The sequence below is a fragment of the Pteropus medius genome, unplaced genomic scaffold, assembly GCF_902729225.1.
Source record: "Pteropus medius unplaced genomic scaffold, Ma_sr-lr_union100, whole genome shotgun sequence".
NCBI classification, from domain to species: Eukaryota; Metazoa; Chordata; class Mammalia; order Chiroptera; family Pteropodidae; genus Pteropus; species Pteropus medius.
The window spans coordinates 3,806,061-3,831,652 of NW_024341894.1; the positions used below are offsets into that span (position 1 = coordinate 3,806,061).

The 25,592-nt window shown below is 41.9% G+C and overlaps 1 protein-coding gene across 3 annotated transcripts in view; it reads right to left on the bottom strand.

Annotated features, from left to right (window-relative positions):
- The window catches only part of LOC120597611 (stimulated by retinoic acid gene 6 protein-like), a 33,044-nt gene extending 8,197 nt beyond the window's left edge, over nucleotides 1–24,847 (bottom strand). Inside the window, exons 1-11 of one of the 3 annotated variants that reach the window (XM_039856170.1) lie at nucleotides 24,489–24,847; nucleotides 17,959–18,034; nucleotides 15,885–15,985; nucleotides 14,767–14,897; nucleotides 11,258–11,378; nucleotides 10,643–10,736; nucleotides 8,372–8,500; nucleotides 6,043–6,113; nucleotides 4,531–4,642; nucleotides 1,058–1,211; nucleotides 595–670 (exon numbers count right to left, since the gene is read on the bottom strand). In XM_039856170.1, coding sequence (XP_039712104.1) covers nucleotides 595–670; nucleotides 1,058–1,211; nucleotides 4,531–4,642; nucleotides 6,043–6,113; nucleotides 8,372–8,500; nucleotides 10,643–10,736; nucleotides 11,258–11,378; nucleotides 14,767–14,897; nucleotides 15,885–15,985; nucleotides 17,959–18,034; nucleotides 24,489–24,508 — 1,085 coding nt within the window. In that variant the 5' untranslated portion in view covers nucleotides 24,509–24,847. The remainder of the gene's footprint in view (nucleotides 1–594; nucleotides 671–1,057; nucleotides 1,212–4,530; nucleotides 4,643–6,042; nucleotides 6,114–8,371; nucleotides 8,501–10,642; nucleotides 10,737–11,257; nucleotides 11,379–14,766; nucleotides 14,898–15,884; nucleotides 15,986–17,958; nucleotides 18,035–24,488) is intronic. The other 2 variants (XM_039856180.1, XM_039856189.1) reach the window with 2 other exon arrangements.
- Nucleotides 24,848–25,592: the final 745 nt, after the last annotated feature.

The following is a 25,592-nucleotide window of genomic DNA, read 5'->3' on the forward strand; positions in this document are numbered from 1 at the left end:
CACAAAGGCAGAGAGAGAAAAGAAAGCAGTAGATACCTAAAATTCAACTACTGTCTACATACAAATGCTTGCTATGTATTGAAGGCCAGCTCCACTTCCTGTTCTTGAGACTGAGGCACCTGGCCCCCTTGACCCAATCTCCTTGGATGTCCCCTTGAGCCACATTATCTGCTAGGAGCCCAGTGTGATGAGTCCTGGAGAGTGAGGCAGGTCTGACACCTAATAGGTGCCGGAATATACAAGAAATGACAAGGTCTCTGGGGTCAGAAGACGTGATCAGCTGCTAATTGCTTAAGCAAGAGATTTTGCTGAATCTCAGCTTTCTCAGCTATAAACATGAAGATGAAAGTACCCCTCAAAGTTGTAGTGAAAATCAAAAGATTCTAACACAATTTCTAGATTGCAGTAGAAGCTCAAATCAGCAGCTTTTTTTTTTCTTTTTCCTTATTAACAATAGATGTGGTTGTCCCTGGACCTTGTACACACTCCTGGTTCCAGTTTGGGCACTGCTGGCACTGCTCGGGACTTCTTAGAAAATTCTGTCAGACACTTTCCTGGCTGAAGACACACAAATGACTCCCAGTGCTCTCTTACCTGTAACAAGCCAAAATGTGGAATAGATAGCTTATACACGTGAGGGAGGCAGGAAAAATGGTCACCACCCAGACTCCTGAAACAGAAATGGTGATAGGAGAAGCCTCAGAAGATGAACCAGAAACAGTATTTTTCAAAATGCAGAAACCCACCTCAGATCAGGAAAGTCTGGGCAAAAACTATACTTCCTTTAATATGTTTCTTGTATAACTAAATTTTTGCTTATATTTCTTTTTCATTTTAGCCACACAGCCTTGATATACTTTGTTTCCTGCACAATCCACTCCTTTGGTATTAATATTTTCAATCCCATGAGTAACAGAAAGAGAAAAATTATAGAGTATGTACATCATAGGTAGCACCTGTCCTTGTAAAACATCATTAATAGTTGAATTTCTAATTGCCACTTTTTGAGGGGTGACTCACCCTGTTAAACAGTGACCATGTGCAAGGATGGTTTTACCTTTGGTGACATTCATCAGCTCTTTCACCTGCAGGATGACTGGGGCCAGGGTCCCCGTCTGGTTCTTGGAGGTGATGTAGCTCTCCAACTCACCCTCAAACACATTCAGCTCATCTCTCACATACATGAATATGCAGAACTCAATGATGATGAACTGGAGACACAGAGAAAATGATCCAAGGTCTCACCTGAGTTCACCTTAGTATTTGAACAACATAAGGTTCTCTTTGATTTTTAATTCAAAAGTCTTTGAATTTCAAAACTCATCTGAAATAAGGCTCTCTGGACACGCTATATCGAGATGAGTGGGATTGTGACTTCTTTGGAGACAGGAGTCACCCCAAACTCTATTCTTCACACTACAGTATAGAAGACAAGGCCCCACAAGGACTCAAAGAACATCTTCAAACGTTAATCATATTGGAGTGAAATGAATGCCTAACTTTGGATGAGGGGTGACCTTGGAGATGATTCCAGCCCTCTCTCTCCTGCTCGCCTTTTTGCATCTTGGTGATAATCAAATTGGAGAAGGTACTGTTGCCTGTACGCATGTCATGCTCGCTCACTCCTATCATCCTGTCATGATGCCATCATGCCCCCCCATCATGCCATTGCTTCCAGAGTTCCTGCCGCTATTTTATTTCACCAACTGAATTTTGTTTCTCTATGAATGTGAAGCTTGACTGCTATCGCTTTCAGGCAGCTTCTAATCTAGAATAATTCACTAATAGTTCACTTCCAGATGCTTTCACTTTTCCTCTTTCTCTCTTTAGATGGCAGGTACTCCATACCATATCTAATCTCCTTCTCTTAGAATATGGCTTCTCCCAGGCCAAGACTCTCTCACATCAACTCTCTTCTATTCCAAGTCTTAGCATAGTGCTTAGCATACAGTAAATAACCAACAAAGACTCAGAAAACAAATAACTCCCAGTGAATTATTCGCTGTTGCAGAGAACTCTAGCTGTCCATTAAAATCCATTCTCCGCTTCTTTTGGCACAAAGCTGCATTACATTTCCCAGCCTCCCTTGAGTTAAATGTGGCCACATGACAAGGTTCTTGCCAATGGAAGATGAGCGGAAGGAATGTGTGCTACTTCCATGCGGGCCTTTGACTTAGTGTTAAGTCACGAAAATATAGGGGTTTACGTGGTACTTCAGCCTAACTTAACTAATACATTTGCTTAAAACTTAGTCACAGGATTAATTTACATAGGTATCTGAGTACATTTAAAATGAGCCAAAGACAATTTGGCCTTGCCATTTTTATTCCCCCATTTTGACCCAGACATTTTACCTCAGATAACTTTGACCACATGTTTTGATTTTGTGCTTAATAAAATGTATAGTGAAGTCTGATTATGACATTGAATTCTTTTTGTTGTTGAGAAAGAAATTTAGAGCAAAATGAAAACAGACATTTTAAGTTTTGATCCTTTTTTTAAAATATAGTAAGTTTATCCACTTTTATTTTTAATTCACTGAAATTATTTGCCAAGATCAATTATTTTATATTTAAGTGACCGGATTTTTGCTCACAACATAATTTGCTGACCATAGATTCTGCTGCTGTAAGTTTCCTGTAGGTATCATCATTTCTACCAAGTCAACATCCCTGGGTCAAATTTTGCATATTAAAATGTTTTCAAATATATTTTTCTCCCATCAATTTTTCAATAATAAATTATACCATGTGCAGGCTTAACCATTATCAGTATGATTTAGTGTGTAATTTTTTTTTACTTGCATAGCATCCCTCATTATCGCTGTCCCCCACCAGAGTGGTACATGTGTTATGAGTAATGCACCAACACTGAAATGCCATTATTACCCAAAGTCCATGGTTTACATCAGGGTCCTTTCTTGGTATTGTACATTCTATGGATTTGGACAAATGTCTAATGACATGTATCTACCATCACAAAAAGTATTTTTACTGCCCCCAAAATCTTCTATGCTCCACTTATTCAACCCTCCCTTTCTCTTAACCCCTGGCAACCACTGATCTTTTACTGCCTCCATAATGTTAGCCTTTTTCAAAATGTCATACAGGTGGAATCATATAGTATGTCACCTTTTCAGATTTGCATCTTCACTTAGTAATATACGTTTAAGTTTCCTTCATGTATTTTCGTGGCTTGATAGTTCATTTCTTTTTAACACTGAATTGCATTCCATTGTCCTGATATACCACAGATTATTTATCCATTCAATTACTAAAGGACTCTTGTTCACTTTCACATTTTGGCAATTATGCATAAAAGTGCTATAAACATCTATGTGCAAGTTTCTGTGTGGACATACATTTTCAATGCATTTGGGTAAATACCAAGAAGGATGATTGCTGGATCACATGGTAAGAGCATGTTTACTTTTGTTCGGGCCCAAAACTGTCTTCCAAAGTGGCTATACCATTTTGTATTTCTACCAGCAATGAATGAGAGTTACTATTGCTCCACATCCTCACCAGCATTTGGTGCTGTCAGTATTCTGAATTTTGGCCACTCAAATAGGTGTATAGTAGTATGTCCTTGTTTTAATTTCCATTTCCCTTGTGATATATATCATGTCAGCACCAATCTGGACTGTATTTCCTGAGGTAGAAACTTAATTATTGATTTTAGATTTTTCTTCATTTCTAACATATACATTCAATGCTATAAATTTCCCTCTAAGCACCACTTTTGCTGCCTCCCACATATTTTGATAAGCCGTGTTTTCCTTTTCATTTAGTTCAAACTATTTTTAATTTCTCTTGAGATTTTTTTCTTTTACCCATATGTTACTTAGAACTGTGCTGTTTAATTTTCATTATTTCGGGATTTTTCCAGTTATCTTTCTGTTATTGATATCTATTTTAATTCCATTATGGTCTCAAAGTGACATTGCATAACTTCTAGTCTTTTAAATTTGTTAAGGTGTATTTTATGGTCCAAGATATGGTCTATGTTGGTGAATTTTCCATGTAATCTTGAGAAGAATGCATCTTCTACTGTTGTTGATGAAGTAGTCTGTAGATGTCCCAAATACCCAATTATTGATGGTGTCTACAGTTCAGATTTTCCTGCCCCAGCACTGGTTCCCATGGAGTTTCTGCTCCATTCTGTTGTAATTCTCTATATTTACCTGTCTCTCCAATTTTAAAAGTAATGGTTTGCCCTGTGACCTCACTTCTCATATGGATCTAAAAAGAGCTGTTGATTTTTCAGTTTGTTCATATTTTTTACTTGTTGTTAGGAGTGGCACCTTGCAAGCCTTTTACATGTAGAATTGGCAACTGGAAGTCTCCATAAATAATTTGATTTATTAGTAATATTCACCACATGGGTATTTAGAGTCAAAATGAAAAGGTCAAAGAATTGTACGTCTTTGACTTAAAGAGATTAAATTTTGACCCAGCATTTTAAGAACAACCCCTATCCTAGCCTCATCTCATTTATAAAATAGAAAAGGGTTTTCTCAGATCTACTTACAAGGTACAGGCAGATGAAAGCCAACACAGTGGTTCCAATCATTCTGCTTGGGAACTGAAAGCAGGGGTCCCACTCATATATCCTGGTTTCGAACCAAGACTTTTTTTTCTCCCTGTGAATGAATAAGCACCAAGAAAAGACAGGTTGTAGTTGGTAAAAAAAATACTTGAGTCTTCTGAAAATAACCACATATCCTCCTGTTCATCTTAGAGTTTTGTGAAGAGAAAGATCACTGGTCGATTCCAGTTTTCATTCTCTCCTTACTCTTAAGAACAAAGACTCAGTTTTATTTGGTGCGGCACTTCACCAAACTAAAAGGCTGTAGTTTCTGACCTCTCTTATAGCTAAGAGTGACCAAGATTAAGTACAGGCCAATTCGCTGTGACCAGAAGTATGATGTAGGACTTTGGAGAGGGTGCTTAGGTAGAACCAGCACAGCTAGAAGGGACCTCACTGCCCTTCCTTCTTTTCTCCTGCCTGCCATCTGAAATGCTGATATAGTGGCTGGTCCAGGGTAGAGCTTCAGAATCTGTCTTGGACCATGAACAGTCTCCATGATGGAAACCACTAAGGTATTCAAGACGAAAGGCAGATGATTGGTAAACTGCCGAAGTGAGCAGTCCAGGGTCAGTATGAACTGCAGCCTCCAGAATTCTTTTACATGAGAAATAAATCTCTCTCTTGTTTATACCATTATTATTTTGTTTTCTCCTACATGTAGCCAAATGTAGTTCACACAAAAGTACTAGCTTTGCCACTGTGTGACCTTGAATAGACACGTCTCTTCTCTGGGACATGTCCCCTTGTACATAGTGGCAGTGGCAGGGGTATAGTGACCTGTATGATTACTGAAGACCAGGTGGTTTTACCTAGCTAAGAGCTGTGTCTTCTTTTATTGGTAAACAGCATATGAGTTTTCTCTGGGAACCTGTTCCTCCCCCATCATCATTCCTGGTGGTTAAGTGAGGCTGAACTACTTCCCGATTCCAGTAGTAAACATGTGACCTAAGCTTAACAATGGCTTTACTCTGATCTCCTAGCCACAGTAATTGGTTCTGGGATGGCATGTGGTCCAATCTGACCCAAAGAAATACATTCGTGAAAATTTTGTTCAAATCATTAGGAAAATTTTTCTTTACTGTGAGGTTAAACCAGGAGGATCTGAGCTTAGAGATTCTGGGGGCCACCATGGGAAGGGAGCCCATCTAACTAGGAGTCTAACCCAGATAAAAGCAGAGCTAAGGAGAGATGCAGAGAAAAGACCTAGATCTCATTATATCAATTAAGCCCCTGGGCTATCTGTATCTGAAACTGACTACCTCTAGACTTTTAAATGACATAAGGCCATGTTCCCTTTTTCTCTTTAATCCAGTTTGAGTTGAGTTTCTGTTATTAGCAAACAAGAGTCCTGACAAATACGGTGCCCCTGTAGTCATCTCAGGGTTTCTCACTGTTAGGGTTCATTCGTACTAATGCAAACACCAATGGTAGGTGAATCAAACCGTGGCTTACTGCAGTGGGGGCTTCCTCAGGAGCTGTTTGACATGCTCTGCCTGGTGAACTTCCAGGAAAGGCTTTTCTTCCTGTGAGAAAAGAGAGAGGTATATGCTTTGGCTCATAAATTCTTGTTAGAGTTTTGGTGTCTTTGAGGGGTTATTGCCAGAGAGAGCAGGAATTTGGGTAAAATTTGCTCTCTTGGATTCAGCCATTCCTAGACACTGGTAATTTACTGAGGAGAGGGGCGATGTCCAGTTTCCTGTTTATCAAGCATTTGCTTTCATGAAATACCACAGGGATGGCCTTCCTTGACTCTTTTGCTTACAAATTGCACCAGTCATTGTTCTGTGAAGGCTTTTTTTTCTCTTTGAGGTTTGGTGATGTCCCATCATAGTTCAAAACATTGTTTCAGGAATGAAACATCCAAAATCCCAGCATTTTCACTTCTTATGAATAAGAGTTTCTTTTGTTCATTTCTTATTTTGCAGTATTTACAGATATAAACTTTAACAGTATGTTTTAAAATGTTTTCTCAAAGTGTAATGAGCTTTCCACAATGGTCACCCATTTATATGCTACATAGATTGATTATGTGAATTTTACATGCTATGGGATGAAGTCTCATATTTTGCAGATGTTGGTAGAGTACAAAAGATCTGGCTCAAATCTTGACTGGTGAGTGACGTAAAAAGAATGGAGAAATGGGGGGGTTCCAACCCTCATGCCCACTCAGAGACACCAATTTTGACAACCACCTACAGATGACAGTATTCTTGTGGGAGCCCAAGAGTGCACCTAGGAGGTTCCAGAACCCCAATCAAGCTAAACCTCTGAGAATAGATGCATTAAAGAGGGTAAGAAGAACAGTTTCACTTTACTCATTCTCCACAGAGAGACCCCCTTGGCCTACAAATTCTCTCATGGAGGAAAGTGAGAGTAAAGCTGTAGAGGTTTTCTATGTAATTAAAGTAAGGGGTTATCAACTTAAAAGAGACTGTTATAACTATAAGGTATTTTATGTAAGCCTCATGGTAATCACAAAGAAAAAGCCTGTATAAAAAAAAAAGATAAAGAAAAAGAAATGAAAACATACCAACATACCACTAAAAAAAAATCATGTCACAAAGAAAGCAAGAAAAGAATAACAAAACAGTCAGAAAACTAACAAAATGACAATTTGAAGTCCTTAGCTATCAATAACTTATCTAAATGTAAATGGACTAAATTCTCCAATCAAAAAACCTAGAGTGGCTGAATGGATTTTTTAAAATTCCAAATATTGGTTAACCATAAGAGGCTAACTTTAGCTTTAAGGACACACACAGGCTGAGAGTAAATGAATAAGAAAAGATATTTCATACAAATGGTTACCAAAATAGAGTAGGGGTGGATATACTTATATGAGACAAAATAGACTGTCAAAAACTGTCACAAGAGACCAAAAAAAAAAGTCATTATATAATGATAAAGGGGTCAATTCCTTAAGAGAATATAACAATTGTAAATACATGTGCACCCAACATCAGAGCACCTAAATATATAAAATAAATATTGACAGAACTGAAGGGATAAACAGCAACACAATAATAGTAGTGAATTTCAACATCACACTTCCAACAATGGGTAGATAATCCAGTCAGAAAATCAATAAGGAAACAGCTGACTTGAACAACACTATAGACCACTGGACTAAATAAACATATATAGAACATTCCATGCGACAGCAGCAGAATATATATTCTTCTCAAGAGCACATGGAATATTCTCTAGGATGGCTCATGTCCTGGAGAATGTTTAGGCCACAAAACAAGTCTTAACAAATTTAAGTACCAAGTATCTTTTCTGACCACAATGGCATAAAGATAGAAATCAATAACAAGAAGAAAACTGGAAAATTCACAAATATGTGGAAGTCAAACAATACACTTCTGAACAACCAATGAGTCAAAGAACAAACCAAAAGGGAAATAAAAAAATATCTTAAGTGAAAATGCAAATACAACACACCAAAACTTACGGGATGCGGCAAAAACAGTTCTAAGAAGGAAGTTTGTAGTGGTAAAGAAAAAGAAAGCTCTTAAATAAACAACCTAACTTTACACCTCCAGGAATTAGAAAAAAAAAAAAGAACAGAGGTTAAGAGAGAGCCCCAACAACAAATTGTCTGGGTTCCTGGTGTGGCTCTGCTGCAGACTACGTACGTGACCTTGGGCAACATAAGTCACCTCTTTGGGTCCACGTTTCCTAACACAGAATGGGAGGAGTAATAATAGTACCAACCTCACAGGACTGTTGTGAAGACTAAACCTGTTGGGACACACACAGTCCTCATACTTATACTCACCATCTGGAGTTCCCAGCCCAAGTGGACCCTCAGAGACTTGACAAACATGTGCAGGAAGCGGCCCAGCAGGAAGGACAGGCACAGCAGTGAGGGCCAGTAGAATATGACAGCCTCATACTTCCCCCAAAACTGTAACAGAAGCAGATCACTGGGCGCTGGATGTAGGTGGATCAGGACCAGGCTCCTGGTGAAGCTGTAGACAGGAATCTGCGTGCCCCGGCCTGGTCCCACCAAGTCCCACCCTCTCAGAGCTTGGCTCTCTGCCCCATCAGCCCCATGTCACTAGAATAATCAGTGGACTTGGAGTCCAGTGGCCCTGGATTTGAATCTTAGCACCCCCATTTTATTTTACATAAAGGGCTTTCATGGCTTTTTTTTCTGATTAAGTATTAAATGCTCCTTTTGGATGGAGAGAAGGAGGGAGAATATGAGGGAGAGAGAAGGGGAGGGGATAGACAGTAGACAGAGAAGGGAAGGATGGAGAGAGGAAAGAAGGAGAGAAAAACAGAAGGAGGGAGGGCGAGAGGAAGAGAGAGGAAGAGAGAAGAAGAGAGAGGAAGAGAGAGGGAGAGGGAGGAAAGAAGGGAGGATGGGTGGGCCCATAACTGCCATCATGTTGGCAGCAAAACAAGCTCCCATAAGTAAAAGGTCTCTCAAGGTTGTACTCACAGTTTTTGTGTTTTTAGTTTCATTTTGATGGGGGAAAAAAAAGTATTTTTCCACTGTTTTAAGACAAATAATATTGTGACACCTTTCACAATTTACTGGTTGGTTTCATGTTTTATTATATTTCCCTCCATGGTGTTAGGGTGCAAGATAGTGACGTGCTAAGATGTGGAGGGCTCATGTCTTCCCTTCATCCTCCTCTCCAACCTACGCTTATAGCTTAGACATATCCACTGTCAAAATTTCAATGTCTCTCATTTGTATCTATATCCAAATATCGACATCTATTATAAACTGAGATTGTACCAAACATATAGGTCTGTATACATCATAACCATTTTCCCACATGGTTACAGATTATTTGCAAACATCACTTGTAATGCTGTATAATAGTGCATTCTTTAGATGAACCAAATTTATTTAAGCTTTCTCCTAATATCTGATATTTTAGACTCTTTCCAATGTCTCATATTTATAAATAATGCTTCCATAAATACATGTGAAAATACGAGACCAAATCTTTATTATCACCTAGATATTAGTCTGGACTCCAGTCCCATGATTTTTCATGAGTAAGTGATGTTAGCCTTGAGCCTCACTTCCTTATCGGTGAACTGGGGATGGCACTAACACACTGTCTTCAAAGCGTCTTGAGGATTCTACAGTTAGTGATTGAGACTGAGCGTAGAACAACTGACATACAATGGTTCTTAAAGTCAGTGACTCTGAGCAAAGAAGTAAGACTCTGCCCTTTCCTCCAATTAATCATGAACATTCTGAATTTCAGAAGAACCTTTGGAAGACTGAAAATGCTCCCTGACTCCACAGAAACACCTGTGCCCTGGAATCGCAGACACTGTGAACCGTGTGAAGGAGGGCATCTACTTGGGAGAGAGGTTTACCAGAATGCTCTCAATCCCAGGGCAGAGATGCAGAGGGAAGGCCCAGCTCCCAAGGCTCATTTTCTGGCTCCCCAGACTCTCTTTATAACACACCTTTTAATCCTGTACAGTTATTGAAGCCCTGGAAAGGCTTTGGCAAGGCTCTGGTGGGCTCCTGGCCCAGGTGGCCTCCTTGTGCTCCCCCACTTTCCCATCCTGCTCCTTTTCCTGGGGTACAGGGCTAAACAGATGAACCAGTTTCTCCCAGTTCTGAGAAGGACAATGCATAACAAAGCTGGGAGGGTTCATCTAATCTGAGTCTCCTTTTCTATAGGCAGAGAAACAGAGGCAACATGAAGGAGTGGAAAGAAATGAGCTTTGGAATCAGCCAGACCTGGTCACAACTCCTAGATCTGCTACTTCCTAAGAGTTACCTCATATACTTGGACCTCAGTTGCCTTACCTGTAAAATGAGTTTGCTGAGAGATTCCCCACCTTGAGGGGCTGCTATGAGCACGGACTGAGAGAACATCTGTCTGAGAATAAGCACCTTGCTAAACATAAGATGCTATCAATGAAAGTATCGTGAATGGCTCCAACTTCCCTTTTGTACACAGGAAGAAGCTGAGGCCCAGAGAGTGGCAGAGGTTTGTCCAAGGCTGCACAGAGAGTTGGCCATGGTGACAGGACTGAATACCCTGAACGTAGCTCAGTAGAGACTCACCTGCCCATGGGGACACTGTGTGATGTGAAGGATGGTAATGGCAAACCTACAAGAGAGAAACAGGCCTTGGGGTACTGGCGTCCTTCCTTTCTCACTGTGAAAAAAGCCAGATCTCATCAACTTGGAGTTATCTTACCCTCCCATCCTCCTTAGGAGGGTTGGTTCCCAGGCCTCCATGTACATCCCGCCCAGATTTGGCACCTGGTCGTGCCAAAATACATGCAACTAAATTCATTTAACATGCCCTCATTTAGGACACATTCCCAGAATCCACAATGGCACAATGGCCTGAGAGATCTCATCCTCCCTCCCCTATCTCTCAGATAGGGAGACAGTTTACAGAAATGAGTTTTTTCTATATCTCTGACTACTAGAAATAGTCTAGTTGTAAGCAGCTTCACGTGAAGCACACAGAATGCTGACCTGAGCTTCTGAAGCCTCAAATGCAGACCAAGGAGAGGTTGCACTGAGACCGTGGACCGCCCAGCCTGGGCCTCAGTTCTGGGCAAACGTGCCCTCCTAAGGAGAGCTCTCAGGACACCTCTAGCCCTTTGTCCAGAGTTTAGCCATAGCCAAAGGAATCATGGGAGGGCAGGCAGGTAGAGTCTGTCTTACCAGACCAGAGAGTAGCTGAAGCCCAGGACAGAACTGACCAGCCGGAACTCCGATGAGAGGCAGGCAAAGAAGGGGAAGTGGGACAGGCCGACTTCAATGCCTCCGATCAGAAGCACAAAGGCTGGGAGAGACAGGGTCAGAGAGGCTGTGAGTTCCTCTGCTCATGGGCTCAGGGGAGTCTCAGGGAAGCTATGGGGTTTCATGCTGACTTGCAGTCATGGACCTCAGGACCCCAGGAGATAAGTGGACAAGCACCAGCTAAGCACAAGGAGGAATGCAGGGATATCTTTCATCCGGTCATAAAACAGACCCTTCCTGGTATCTCTTCCATGCCAGGCACTGAGCTGTCTGTTGAGATGAAGAAGATTTGGTCCCTACCCTTGATTAGTTCACAGTATAATGGGTGGAAACAGATCACTAAATGAACAAACAAATGAACAAACAAAAATTACTGAGAGTAAAGCACGGCAAGTGTACCATAGCAACACAAAGAGTGGTGATGTGCGGTGTGCAAAAGCCTCTTGTAAACTATTATATTCTTTACACATAAGGCAATGATAATATTATTTCTGTCACTAACTAGCGCTGAGATACGCTAACAGCATCCAATAAAATTTAATCATGCAAGGTGACCTTTACTAAGAGTCTGCTTTGAGCTGGGTTCTGGACCTGGGGTCTGTGTATTCAGGGAAGGCTTCCTGGAGCTGGTGACATTTCGCATGGCCATGAATATAAGCAGGCACATGTAAGATGGAGAGAAGGGAATGAAAGGCAAAGGATAGGAGATGGCTGATTGGGGCTAGTCAGTAATTTGTGTGAATGTGAATGTTACAGGACTGGGAGGAAAGGACAATATAAAAGAAATAGTTGCTGTGAGGATAGAAGCTGCAACAGTATAATTTTTAAAATTTACCTGAATTCCCTCTGACGTGGAAGTAGACAGAACTAAGATAGCAAAACCAAAACCCACAGACAAAATCTACGTGACAAGACCCATGTGATATCAACACCTGAGTAAGAGGAAGCAGAGGGAAAGCAATAGAATGGCTGAAGGCCCAAGAACAGAGAAACCCAAAATTGCCAGCAGAGACTCATAGGATATTGAAGCTGAAATAACAGCTAGAACTGGGGGAGGCTGTGATTCATAGGTTTGGATAAGCATGTATTTAGTAAGGTCTGAAGATGCTGGAGTTGTCTGGGTCCCATGAACTCTCTATAATTAGTATCTAAGTCCTCACCCAGGACAGAGCCCCACATAGAGGAGGACTGCCTGTAGTAAGAATCCAAAATAAGGATAGAACATTAGGAGCTGCGAAATAGTGAGTCCAGAAAATATGAGAGGGAAGAAGCCAACAGAAAGTATTGAGGATGTAATGAGGGTATATATTGTTCTTGCCTAGCCAAATGCCAACATCATTAGTTTTTAGGGAAATGTAAATCAAGACAATAATTAGATACTACTTCACACTTATTAAGATGGCTATAATTAAAAAAAAAAAAAAAAAAAACACCAGAAAATAACAAGTGTTGGCTAGGATGTGGAGAAATTGGAACCTCTGCACATCGCAGGTCAATGGAACAGAATAGAGCCCAGAAATAGACCCATACATATGTAGCCAACTGATTTTCCACAAAGGTGCAAAGGCAATTTAGTGGGCAAAGGACAGGTTTTTTGTACCAAATAGTGCTGAAACAAATGGATATCCAAAGGTAAAAAAAAAGGAAATTCAATCCATATCTCACACTATATGCAAAAAAATTAACTCAAAATGTATCATAGACCTAAACGCAAAACATCCTGAAACTATAAAATTTCTAGAAAAAACACAGGAGAAAATCTGTGACCTTAGCTTAAGCAAAAATTGCTTATATGCTTTCTTATAAGCATGATTTCTCATAATCATACTTCCTTATAAGCATAATTCGTAAAAGAAGAAATGAATAAACTGAATTTCATCAAAATTTTAAATGTCAGCCTTGCAAAAGAAACTGAATGAAAATACAAGCCACAGACTGGAGAAAATATTTGTAGTTCATATATCTGATAAAGGACTTATACACAGATTATGTAAAGAACTCTCGAAACTTAAGAAGAAAACAAAAAACCCAATTATAAAAAATAGGCAAATGATTTGAACAGACACTTCACCAAAGAAGGTATAGGGATAGCAAATAAGCACATGAAAATATACTCAATATCATTAGTCATTATGAAAATGCAAATTAACACCACAAGACACCATTACATGCCTCTTAGAATGGCTACAAATTAAAAAGATTGACCTGTCATTGTCAAGGATACAGAGAAACTGGAACTCTCATAAACTGATGATGGTAATTTAAAATGGAGCAATCACTTTGGAAAACAGTTTGACAGTTTCTTAAAAAATATCATCTGCTATATGATCTATATAATTCAGCCATTCCACTTGGGTATTTACCCAAGAAAAATGGAAACACATGTACATACAAAGACTTGAAATGTTCATAGAGACTTTATCTGTAATAGCCAAAAACTGTAAATAAATCAAATGTCTATCAACAGGTGACTGGATAAGCATACTGTGTTATCCACATATAATGAAATACTACTCAGTAATGAAAAAGGAATTAATTTCTGATGCATGCTAAACATATAAGAACCTCAAAATAACTATACTGTGTGGAAGATTCCAGACCCGCGCTCCGCAAAAAAATGAGTACATTTGTATGTATGTATGATTCCATACATGTAGATTCCACATGTGTATGATTCCATTTATATGACTGCCTGGGGGTGGGGACAGTGACAGGATAAGGGGAGGAAGAAGAGATTACAAAGGGGAACAAGTTAACTTCTGTGGTTCATTATCTTGATTGTGGTAATGATTTCATAGATGAAAACATTTGTCAAAACTTAAATTATATACTTCTAAGAGGTGTGTGGTATGTGGTGGTATATCATTTTGGTTTTAATTTGCATTTCCTTAAAAACTAATTAGATATTAGTAGGCATTGGCTTATATAGGCTTGGAGCCCATATGTGCAAGAAAACTGGCTGGACAAAGAGGTTTGGAAGTTGTCGTACTAGGAATGGTTGAACCTATAGATTAGAGTTGCTACCTCAGGGAGAGTGTGAGGCATGGGGAATGAAGAGGCCCCAGATACATGGCCAAAGAAGTAAGACCTGTTCTTTGAGGAAGTATCCTATTGAGGGCCTATTGATATCAAGAAGGCAGCCATGGCTTTAACTCAGGAGATATTTTTAGGGTGGATGGTAGTAAACCTACTTTCTGAACTTTTGTTCTACTATATCTAAAAGACCTCTGAATCTAACAAAGAGAAAACTCCCACAAACAAGGTTTGAGACTTTCTGGGCTAGGCATTGATATTGGGCAAGTAATGGGCTGAGAAGAGCACTGACAGCTCATAAAGCTTACCCCCTAATCCCAGGGAACCCTGCCATGCTGTATCTGAGAGCAAGGATTTCCATGGCAAAATTCCCAGCAGGTATGAGGCAGCCCTGGTACCTTGGGCCCACTGTGGGATCTGCAGAGGCCGGTAGCCTTCTGAGAACAGGAACATGACTTTATTGGCTGTAGCCCCAAAGGCGATTCCATAGGACCATCGGTTACTAAAAGTGCTCACGAAGTCCAGAGGTCTGTGAACAAGAGAAACAGCTCACGAGGCCAGAAGGTGGCTGTGAGACGGTCCCACATTTTGTCTCCAAATTCTCGATCCCACCCTGAGGAAGAGTTATTGGGGAGTGAACTATTCATCTCAACTGATATATTTTCTTAGGTCCTCTGTGCCAATTCTGGGGCTAGCCATGGATTCAGGGTACTGAAGTAAAGAAGACAAAAAATTCTTTCCGTCGAAAGCAATACACTGCAGGCAGGGACCTGGGAGGCAGGACCTGAATCTTGTCTTCCTGACCCATGTGGCTCTGGGTTAAAGCTCTTATCACTTAGCTATGTAGCCTTGGGCAAGTCACGTAACTTCTCTGAGCCTGGGTTTGCTCATCCATTACATGAGAATAACATCCGCCACCATGGCAAGCTGGCAAGAGGGTTCATCAAAGTAATGTAGGCAAAGCAAATAATTCAGTGCCTAGGTCATAGTCAATGTACAATAAGTGTTAACTGTTTTATTATTATCAATTATTAAGGGGTGAGGAGGCAGAGATATGAACAATTAGCTCTCAAAAATGTGGCAAGGGATGCAGAGACAGAATGGCAGAGGTGGAAAGGCTGTGAAAGTTCACTGGTCCAGCTGGCTCTCCTGGACCATGACTCATGGCTCTGTGCCAATGAGAAGGCTTGCTGCTGCCAGTGACAGGGAACTCTCTCCCTCCTGCTTCCTGAGGTAGCCATAGCCCTGTGTGTGGGAAGGCTTTCCCATAGTGATCTGAGCCCCCTTGAGATGTTTAAAGTACCTCTGGGCTGTCCTGGGTACCCGGGATGCAATGGGTTAGAAGCCAATTCTGAGCTCTCAGAGCTTGGTTTGGGTTGGGGCAGGGAGGGCGGTGCTCTCCATGATGGGGTAGAGGTGGAGGAAGGTAACCGGGAATTATCCTGGACTGACAATTGGTGTCGGCCTCAATCACTGGGTACCCCAAGCTGCAATGATCAACCCTGGCTCAACTCACATGATGATTCCTAAGTCGTTTGCCAGGAGGTAAGAAGTGTCATCTCTCTGCCTACGGTGCTCCCGTCTTTGGAGAAAGGACAAGATCAAAATGATGAAAAGCTGCAGGAAGAGAAGATGAGAGCGTCAATGGGAATATTTGTCCTTGGCGTGGCCTTGGTGCCCGCCCTGAAAAAGAACGTGTAGGTGAGCAGAGCACTCAGAACGTCTATACCCCTGGGACTTCAGAGGCAGGGAGCTGGCTGCATGCACCCTTGAGCTTCCTGAATATTTTGTACTGAGCTTTCCTTTGTGTTGCCCTGAACAGACATGAGTTCAAATTTAGTCTCTCCCACATACTGGCTGGGAGGGAGACTCGACTTCTCTGTACTTCAGTTTCCACATCTGTAAAAAGAGAGTAATAACTGTCAGGTTGCAAATCCTTTGCTTTTTCCCCTGTGAATTTAGTCTTTTTTTTTTTTTTTTACATACTTGATGCCTTTTTTCTCTTCCTTTACAAGAAACCCTGAAGTTATCTCCACTTGCTGCCTCCATGTCCTCACCTCTCACTTGCTCTTCAACTCCCTAACCTGGCTTCTCCCCCCGTCAGCCCATGGAAACAGAAACAGCTCTGGCCAAAGTCACTAATTACCATCTTCTTGTTCTATCCAATGTAAACTTGAAGCCCAAGTCTGGCTTGACCTCTCGGCAGTGTTCTGCAGTGGTGCCCACTTTCTCCTCTTAGAGACACTCTTCCTTAGGCCCCCATTGACTATGCTTTTTTTGTTTTTTCTCCATTATTTCTCAGACTCTTTTGCTGGATCATTCTTTATTCAACCACGAGATTCAGAATTACTCATAGTTCAGTCCAAGGACCACGCACACCTCTTATTACTTGATCCTTCTCTTTCACAGCAATGTCATCCGTGTTCATGCTTTCGATTGCCACCAATACACAGAAGACTCACGACCCTGAATCTTTAGCCCAGACCTTGTCCTTGACCTCCACAACTGTTCACCTGATTACATTTGACATTTCTTTTTGATGTGTTGAAACTTCTTGCATTCAGTACATCTTAAATGGAACTTCTGATTTTCCTGCCTGCTCTATTCCTTCATCCATCCCAAACCTGGTTCTCTTCTAATTTTCCTTAACTAGTGAATGGCAGATACCACCATCCTGCCAGCTGTGCAGGTCAAAAAACGAGTCATCCTCAACCTCTCCCTCGCCCTAACCTCTCTAGCCAACCCATTACCAAGTCCTATTGTTTTTCCCTCTCAACTGTCTTCAGCTGACCACCTTCATCTAGGATGAGCTAAAATTGCCTTTCACCTGGACCCCTGCAAGCATCTCCTAACTCAGTGGTTCTAGCACGGGGGAGAGGCTGCAAATACAGATGAAACGTCGCTTGCTGGCCCACCACTCACCTCTTGCTGTGCAGCCCAGTTCCTAACAGACCACAGACTGGTACCGGTCTATAGCCTGAGGGTTGGAGACTCCTGTCCTAACTGGTCTTCCTATTTCCTCTCTTGTCTGCCCCCAACCGGGTCCCCTACCCTACAACTACAGTGATCATTTCAAAACATAAATCTGATCATACCAACCTCATGCTGGAAACATACCAATTACTTCCCACTACACTTAGAATGAAGACAAAGCTTCTTCACATAGAGCCTCACAGAGCTCCACCTGGCCTGGCCCTGCTCGCCTCCCCAGACAGTGCTACCTCGATTCTTCCCGCCAGCCACATCAGCCTTCCCAGTTCCCCACTCTCCCTCTTTCCACAGAGCCATTGCGTGTGTTCCCCCCTCTGCCTGAAATGCTTTTTACTGCATCTTCCAACAGAACTCAGCTCTGTCATTGCTTCCTCGGAAAAGCCTTTTTTCGAGTCCCCCAAATGCCAGTGTCCCTGACTTTATGACTCTTGACAGCCTTCTTCTGCCTGTGTTTTTGCTGCATAATGTAGAAGAGCAAGTCAAGGAAATTCAGCTGATGTCTCTCTGCTGACCTATTCAGGCCCCTTTGAGAGGCTGTATATGGAAGCAGCCCATCTCCCCTTCCTTACCCTCCTCAGCTTTTCCCTGCTTTTACTTACTGATGGAATGAGGGAATAATGGAGGAAGAGCTCCATGTGCACTGAGCCAGCACAGGTGCCATTTAGCTGCCTGGTCCTGAAAAACAGCCAAAAAATACATTCACATCATTAGTCACTGGTGCGGTCATTGACTCTTCATCTTTGACCGTCACTGTCAGGAGTTTGGTTTGTCGCCCACTACGATCATCTGACCTGCTTTAGCTCTCAGAACCAATCCTGCTCACTTGTGACATGTCTTCCCTAAGTGGACTAATCTTCTTTCAGATTTCTTTTTCCAGCCTGATCATCTATCCAACTGCCCTGCTAACTGGATCTAACTCCTTCCTTTCTTGATGACACAGTCAGGGATAGATTCAGGTTCTGTGGGTTCAAAGTTTATATAATTCAGACATCCTTTTCAAGTGAAACTACAAAAATATCTTACTTTTTTCATATTTTAAGGAAAACATATCACGATGTAAACACTTAACTAAGGTGCCTCCCATCCTCCTAGAGCCTTCGAAGGGTCCTGTGCAAAGAGAGAAGCACCGACACTTAAATTTAAGTAACTTCACAGGAAATCAGCCTTGGACAGTTTTCCATAACCAGAGTTCAAGAAGCATCAGCTCGCTCCTGATTCACTGCTGGGCTGTTAGGGCAGCACAGTGGTCATCTGGACTATAGACTGTGGACTTTGTTCTCTCCAGTCTTCATAGTCTGCAGGACAGGGCTGCTGGGGTCTCGTGCCTAAAACATGTGACAGCAGTTCTGTGACTTCTCTTTGAAAGGAACCTCCTCCTTTCCGGGGCCCCCACCACACTTTGTTTTCGCTATGCTTCTTCCACTACACCACTTCAGCACACTCTCACACCTCCAGATCTTTGCTTACTCTTCCCTACTCCAGCAGCATCATCTAGCCATCTCTGGGCTTCCTCCCCTGGCCGGCTCCTACTTTTCCTCCAGAAGTCTCAGGGAAGAGCACTCCTCTGGGGAGTCATGAACATGGCACATTCTCTCATAATTTAAAATTTCAGTGCTTTCTGGTTATGTCTAACCATTATTCTGAAACACCCTAGAAGTGTTGGGGGAAGGTGTGGGGATCTTAAGCTGTCAGAAATGGCATAGAACTGTAAAAGTCAGACTTCTGCTTTTAGAAAGGTCAATTGAGCACATACATCAGTCTCTCCATCCCATACAAACCCTCAAAGTTATATAAAAAAATGTGTTTGTTATTTTTTAATAAGAAAGAAAACCTAGCCATAACTAAAAATATCAAGGGAATCTATCAGGGACACAGAAACTACTAGAAGACCCTGAATGATGTAGAGTAATTGGGACCAGATCAAAGAGAAAAAGCATCAGCCAACATGGCTACAGACTGCATGACCACACAGGAAGTGCTCTACACCTGCAGTACAAGAGGCTGAATCAGGATGGGGCTACCAACAGACCACACAGTGACACGCTGGGGTCTCACAGAGACCCAAGAGTCCTCTCACTCCTGCTGACTGGCCAGGGGCAGAGGGGTTTATGTCTTCGGGAATAGTATAAAGAGAGAGAGGGAGTGCCCGGATCACAGGTGGCACCTGGGAGGGACCAGGCCCTTTGGCTTCCAGAAGGCCAACTCTTGAGGTACATTGCACCTCCACCTAGCTGCACTGAAATCAGGCCTTAGTACTAGCCATGGCAACAGCTGCCATCCTTACCAAAGCAAATATCCCAATGGAAAGCTCCATCACGAAGATGGAGCACACAACCAAGAACCATCAAACATTTGAGAGAAGAGTATATCACAAAAGGAATCCAGAGTTCAACAGATAGAGGAACTTATGCCTGAGGAAATGAAGTTAATACAGAACCTCTCAGCAGTAATTCATAGTGGAAATTCTCTACAAGAAGAAAAAATCTAAGAGGAAGTAGAGGAGTACAAAAAAGTAACAGTGGGCAAAGAAATTAGAAAAACTTACTGTTAATACTGAGCACAGGATTTTAAATATATATTTATATATAAGAAATAAATTTCTCACACAAATTTATATTTATATAAATTATGTAATAAATAACATACTTATAATATATGTTTATTTTACATATTTATATTTGTAAATATAAAATACATTTATATAAATATTTAAATATAAACATTATAACTGTAAAATATTTATATTTAACTTTACATTTATAAAATTATTTATAATATAAATATATGAATTTAAATTTATTATTTATTTTTATAAATATATAACATGTACAAAGATATAAATATTATATATTTATTATATAAAGAAATTTACAAATATGTACCATTTTTAAAAACACAAGAACTCAAAAGACCCTCTCTGAAAGAAATATTAGAGAAAATTCTAAATAATAAGAAAACGAATCTAGAAGGAGAAGGAATTAAAAGTAACGACGATGAAAGAAATTAGTAAAATATATTGTTAAATACCTAGCTATATCATTACTGTGAAACAAATGTTTGAGATGCCAAAGAGGAGCTGAAATACTGGATGATATCCCATTTGGGAGGAGGGAGAGGAGGGGAGAAGCAGGTGTGATGCAGGGGGAGGTAACACAATGACCATGTACTCGGCATGTTGAGTGGGGTGATGTAGAAACGTGTTTTCTCTTTCTGGGCTTTGTATAAGAAAAATATAATTCTAGGTAAGTACATTAAAATCTACAGTTAACTATCAGAAAAAAATGTAAATAAAATGTAAACTAGTATATTTTAAAGTGCGTATGAAAGAAAATTCAATCATTCTAATGAAATACGAGAAGAGATAAATGAAATAAAGATTAAAAGAGAAGCTCTATGAGAACAAAAATGTCCAATAGTAAGCCATTAACCGAGAAACACAAATATTCAATACATTCTTAAAATTTCAAGTAGTAATAAAAGTAGAAATGAAGATGAAATGCTGCCTTATCTATTAAATTGGGAATTATTGAAAATACTATCCAGCCTTACTGAAGGTTAAGACAAGGTGGTATTCACTTATTGATAGAGTGTTAATTGGTATAACCATTCTGAGGGTTAATTTTGCAATATATACGACACCAAGAACCTTTAAACACAGCAATTCCATTTCTAGAAATTCTATTTCTAAAAATATAAAGAAATAATCAGAGCAGTGCCTGAAGATATGTACCGGAATGCAAAGATTCTCTTTCTCAATCTCTCCCTCATATGTGTGTATAACATTTTAAATGTAATATATGCTATTGTAAAACACTCCAACATTTACAAATGTATAAAGCAGTAAAGGAAGGACTGAAGTCCTTCCCTTGGTTAACCAGTAGCCAGAGCAGCTGCCTACACCTGGCCTTGTGACCAGTCTCCCATTTCCATGCTGCTGGCAGAGTGGCCCGAAGCATGGCACCCTTGCCCAGAATGGCCCCACTGCCCTCCCAAGCCACCGTCCTCCTCCGAAACTCTCATGAAAACAGGCCTGGCCAGGAAAAACCCCTGAGTCCACCCCATCTCTGCTGATAAAGTGCCGTGGCTCCTTAGGCTCAAGGGGTCTGTGGGTCTGTTTAGTCACTTGTGAATTGAGACAGTTGAACTCCTTGAGACTTGGGCCACTGTCACTGCAGTCAGCCCACTGTTCGGAAATGTATTTTCATGTATCTCTGTCCTCACTGGACAGGGAGCTTCTTGGGGGCATTCATCTCCATGTACCCAGCTTCTGGCCCAACATGTAGCAATAGCAGGTGCTCACTTTTTAATATTTCTTAAATGGATGGATGGAAAGTTAACATTTCTCAAGGGCCTACTGTGTGCCAAGCTATGCTTTAAGGGTTATACTTTTATTAACCAATTTCATCCTCATAATAGCCCTGTGAGAGAGGTACTATTATCACCCATTTCACAGATGAGGAAAGTGAGGCACCAAAAATCAGGAAACGTGTCCTAGCTTACTCAGCTAGTAAGTGGGTCAGGACTTGACCACATAAGTAATTTCCAACTGTCACATCCTATGACTCTTCAATGTAATTTTCTGTTCCTATAGCCAGGGCAATCTGAGCTCTCTCAGAACAAAGATACAAGAATTGCAGAAGCCTGTGAAGATTTGAGAGTGAATTTGTGTGCCAGGTTATTTGTGCACAGCTCTGAGAATTCCACGAGAGAAAGCGAACTTCCTGTCAAAAATGAAATGCATGATGAAATGACAGGCTGTCTGGATTAGGGGGAGTGAGTGTAGGGGTGTCGGCAAAACAAGACTGCCATGTGTTGACGACTATTGGAGCTGCCTGCTGGGGATATGGATGTTCATTAGTCTCTCTTCTTTTGTATAAGTTTGCACACTGTCATAATAAAAAGCTAGTCTATGACTATCACAAAACCCACAGAGGCTGCCACCTTGCTGATAGTCTCTTCTTCCCAGCTCCTCATTGCCCTCAGGCCTGCCTCTGACAGCCTTCCCAGAAGGGCATCTGTCTTCTTGTCTACCTCTCTCTCTAATTGCCTGGTGGTTTGTCTGTTGTCACTTTCTGTGACTCTGAGAATCAGAGGAAAGTTGTACAATGAAAGACACATATACCCCCTGTTTATATTCCATTTTCTCCCAGGGCCTCTCTCTTCTCTGTGTGTCCAAATCTGTTTTCTTTTTTGCCTCGACCTCTACTACTCATTTTGACCTTGCTGTACAGGTAGGAAAGGTCAGCTCTGGGTCAGTACCAGCCTGGGATTTGGTCAGAGACCTTGCAACCTTGGGTGAATTATTTCTCCTCCTGAAGCCTTGGTTGCTCCATCTGCAGGATGGGTGTGATGCCATTACTTCCCTAGGTCATTGAAGAATGGGTAGGAATGGTGCTTTGCTAACTGAAAAGCACTGTGCACGCTGGTTCTTGGGCCTGCCTCCACCCTCCCTACAACTGTCTCCCGCAGATGCTGTTCCACGAGGTGGGAGTGAGGACCCCAAGCAGCAGCCTGGCCCTCAGCAGATCCTGGGGGCACCCTCCTGGGCTGGCACCGGCATTATCAAAAATGGCTCCACCAGCGAACCGGCTGGTTAACTGCTATGGGCACTGTGGGAAGTACTTTACCGTTTACACAATATTCTCATTCCCCAGGTCTCACTGGACTCTCAGGGAACGAGGTTTGGAGAGAGGCTGTCACTGGTCCACAGTGGAACCCAAACACAAGTACTAACTTAAGCTTTGAGGACCAGAGATGAAATATTAATTGGCCTTTCACGTCTGTCCTGTCTTTACCCTGTTTTCTCCCAGGGCCTCCCTGCTTCCTGCTCTGTGTAAAGATCTCTGTTTATTCTCCTTTGCCTTGACCTTGCCCATTCATTCTGAGCTTACTGTACAGTGAGGCCTGGTCAGCTCCAGGTGGGTACTCACCTTTAGAGGGTGTGCATGGGGTATAGTCACACATGTCTGAAAAGCTTAGAGAGAGCTACACACACACACAATAAAAAAAAAAAAAAAAACGGTGATTGAAGAAGACAAAAGCTCACTTTTCTACTTCCTACCAAGTTTAACTGTCCAACAAAGCAAGACTCATTGTCATTTCTTTTCACTTAATAAAACAACAATAATAATAGCTACTATTTATTGAAGATTTGCCACATGTCAGACATTGGACTAAGGTCTTTCTAGTTATCCCACGTAATCCTTTCACAATGCAGGCAGCATGGACTATTATTCTCATTTTGTGGATGAGAAAACTGAGGCTTAGAGAGGTAAAATAAATGCCTAAAGTCCCTCAGCTAGAGAGCAGCAGAGCTGGAATTTGAATGCTTGTTATATTTTCTAAACAGGAAACATAATCACACACTAAAATTACATTAATACATTGAAAGAAGGTTCTATGCCTGGGGTCCTCGGAGAGGACAATGGCCCCCTCTACTCTTCACTGGTCAGACAAATCTGAACAACATTCTCAGGCCTGAACCCTGTCCTGTGAGAAGGGCCCTGACAAGCCAGCCCATGTCCAGGGAGGTGACCATGATAGAGGGAAGGTCCTTGGAGGGATGCATGGAGGCTGTGGGAGGCATGGGGCTGACATCAAAAGAATGTCAGGGGCCCAGAAGGTACAAGTGACACCACAGGATAGCCCAAGTTCTTTGGGTCCAGCACAGACTTTTCTTCTGAGTCAAGATCATGGGGTCAATTGCCTGCCTCCTGGTCACCTCCTTTTGGATGTCCCTTGGGCACTCCAGTCCAACATGTCCCAACTGAACACACCCTCCAACCTGCTCCTCCTCTCGGGGTCCTCACCTCAGGAATGGCGCCACCATCTACCCTTCAATTCATGCCTCTACCCACCCAGCTGACGCCCTGCTCTCTGTCTTCCTGTCCTCCAGGCCGCCCTCTGGACTGTTTCCCGTCACATGTCCTTTTCCATGCACTGCTCCCAGGCTTCCTCCCTCCTGCCCGGTGTCTGAGACACCAGGGATCTCCTTTTCCAAGTGACTCTCCTGATGCCAAACCATGCCTTTCTCCCAGTTTCTATAAATCACCAACATCAGAGAAGACAGCTGCCAGAACACGTGGTTATCCAGCATAACGCGTCTTATATCTGATGTCTTATAACTCACCTCTCGTTTGTGGAAAGCATCTCAGTGGAAAAACACTGCCTGGTGAGCAGTTTGCTTCTCCAGATTATTCCTTGAGCTTCTCCAGCCTCTTGATTATGACTGTCTGACAGTCTGGTGTTCTGCCCAGTTCTCTTCGCAACATCCAAAAAAACTCACAGAAAAGGCAAACACCCAGTCAAATATTTACCAGATAAATGAAAGCAAGCGGGTGGCCTTCTTCCTTGTTTCAGAGTACTGCTGGCTACTCTGCTCTTCCTCCCCTTCTCACACTGCAAAAGCAAGACCTTCCCTCCTATTTCCTCTCTGGGCTCTTGCTGTTTCTTTTCGGCCCCTGATATAAGCACTGGCCCCTGGGCTCTCAGAGCTTTGCCCAGCAGCTGAGGCCTCTTTGGCTAGCTATAAAAATTTTTACAGGCAATAAAGTAGGACTCTACCTTAAGGCAATAAACTAGGACCACTGGCTTCAAGATTCTCCTTGGAAACAAGGCCACCCACTTGCTGGGAGAAGGGGCTGGAGTCAAGCTCAAAACCAAACCCCACATATGTGATGGAGAATGTGGTAAGATTTCCCAGTTATCAGAATAGCCCATGGATTCTAAATGGCCACCCTGTTTACAAACCATCTTCTGGGGCCAAATGGGAACTAGACTGCAGGTATCCTCATCTGTCAATTGACTGCATCCAACAGCTCCCAGGCCAGGTAATGGAACCGCTACACTTTTATCACCTACAAGTTGTTGGTGATAAAGTTACATCGTTAGCCTCTCTGATCCTCAGTTTTGTCTACGATAAGTTATACTCACTTTGCGGACATGTGAGGTGGAAATAACCTAATATACTTAAAACACTTAGTAGGTGCCTGACACAGGAAGCACTCAATGGACATTAGCTGTTATGGGCACCTGTCCTCTGCTGGGTACTGTCTGACATGTGAGTACACAGTCACATCACATTAATTGTGTCCAACTTTCAGCTCCCCTGCTAGATCATAGTGGCTTAAAAGCCAGGACTAGATCTGATTCAGCACGATGTCTGGGATGCAGCGAGGCCCCATAAATGCTTGTTCTTAAAATTGAAAATAATGAAAGAATAATGAAAAAAGAG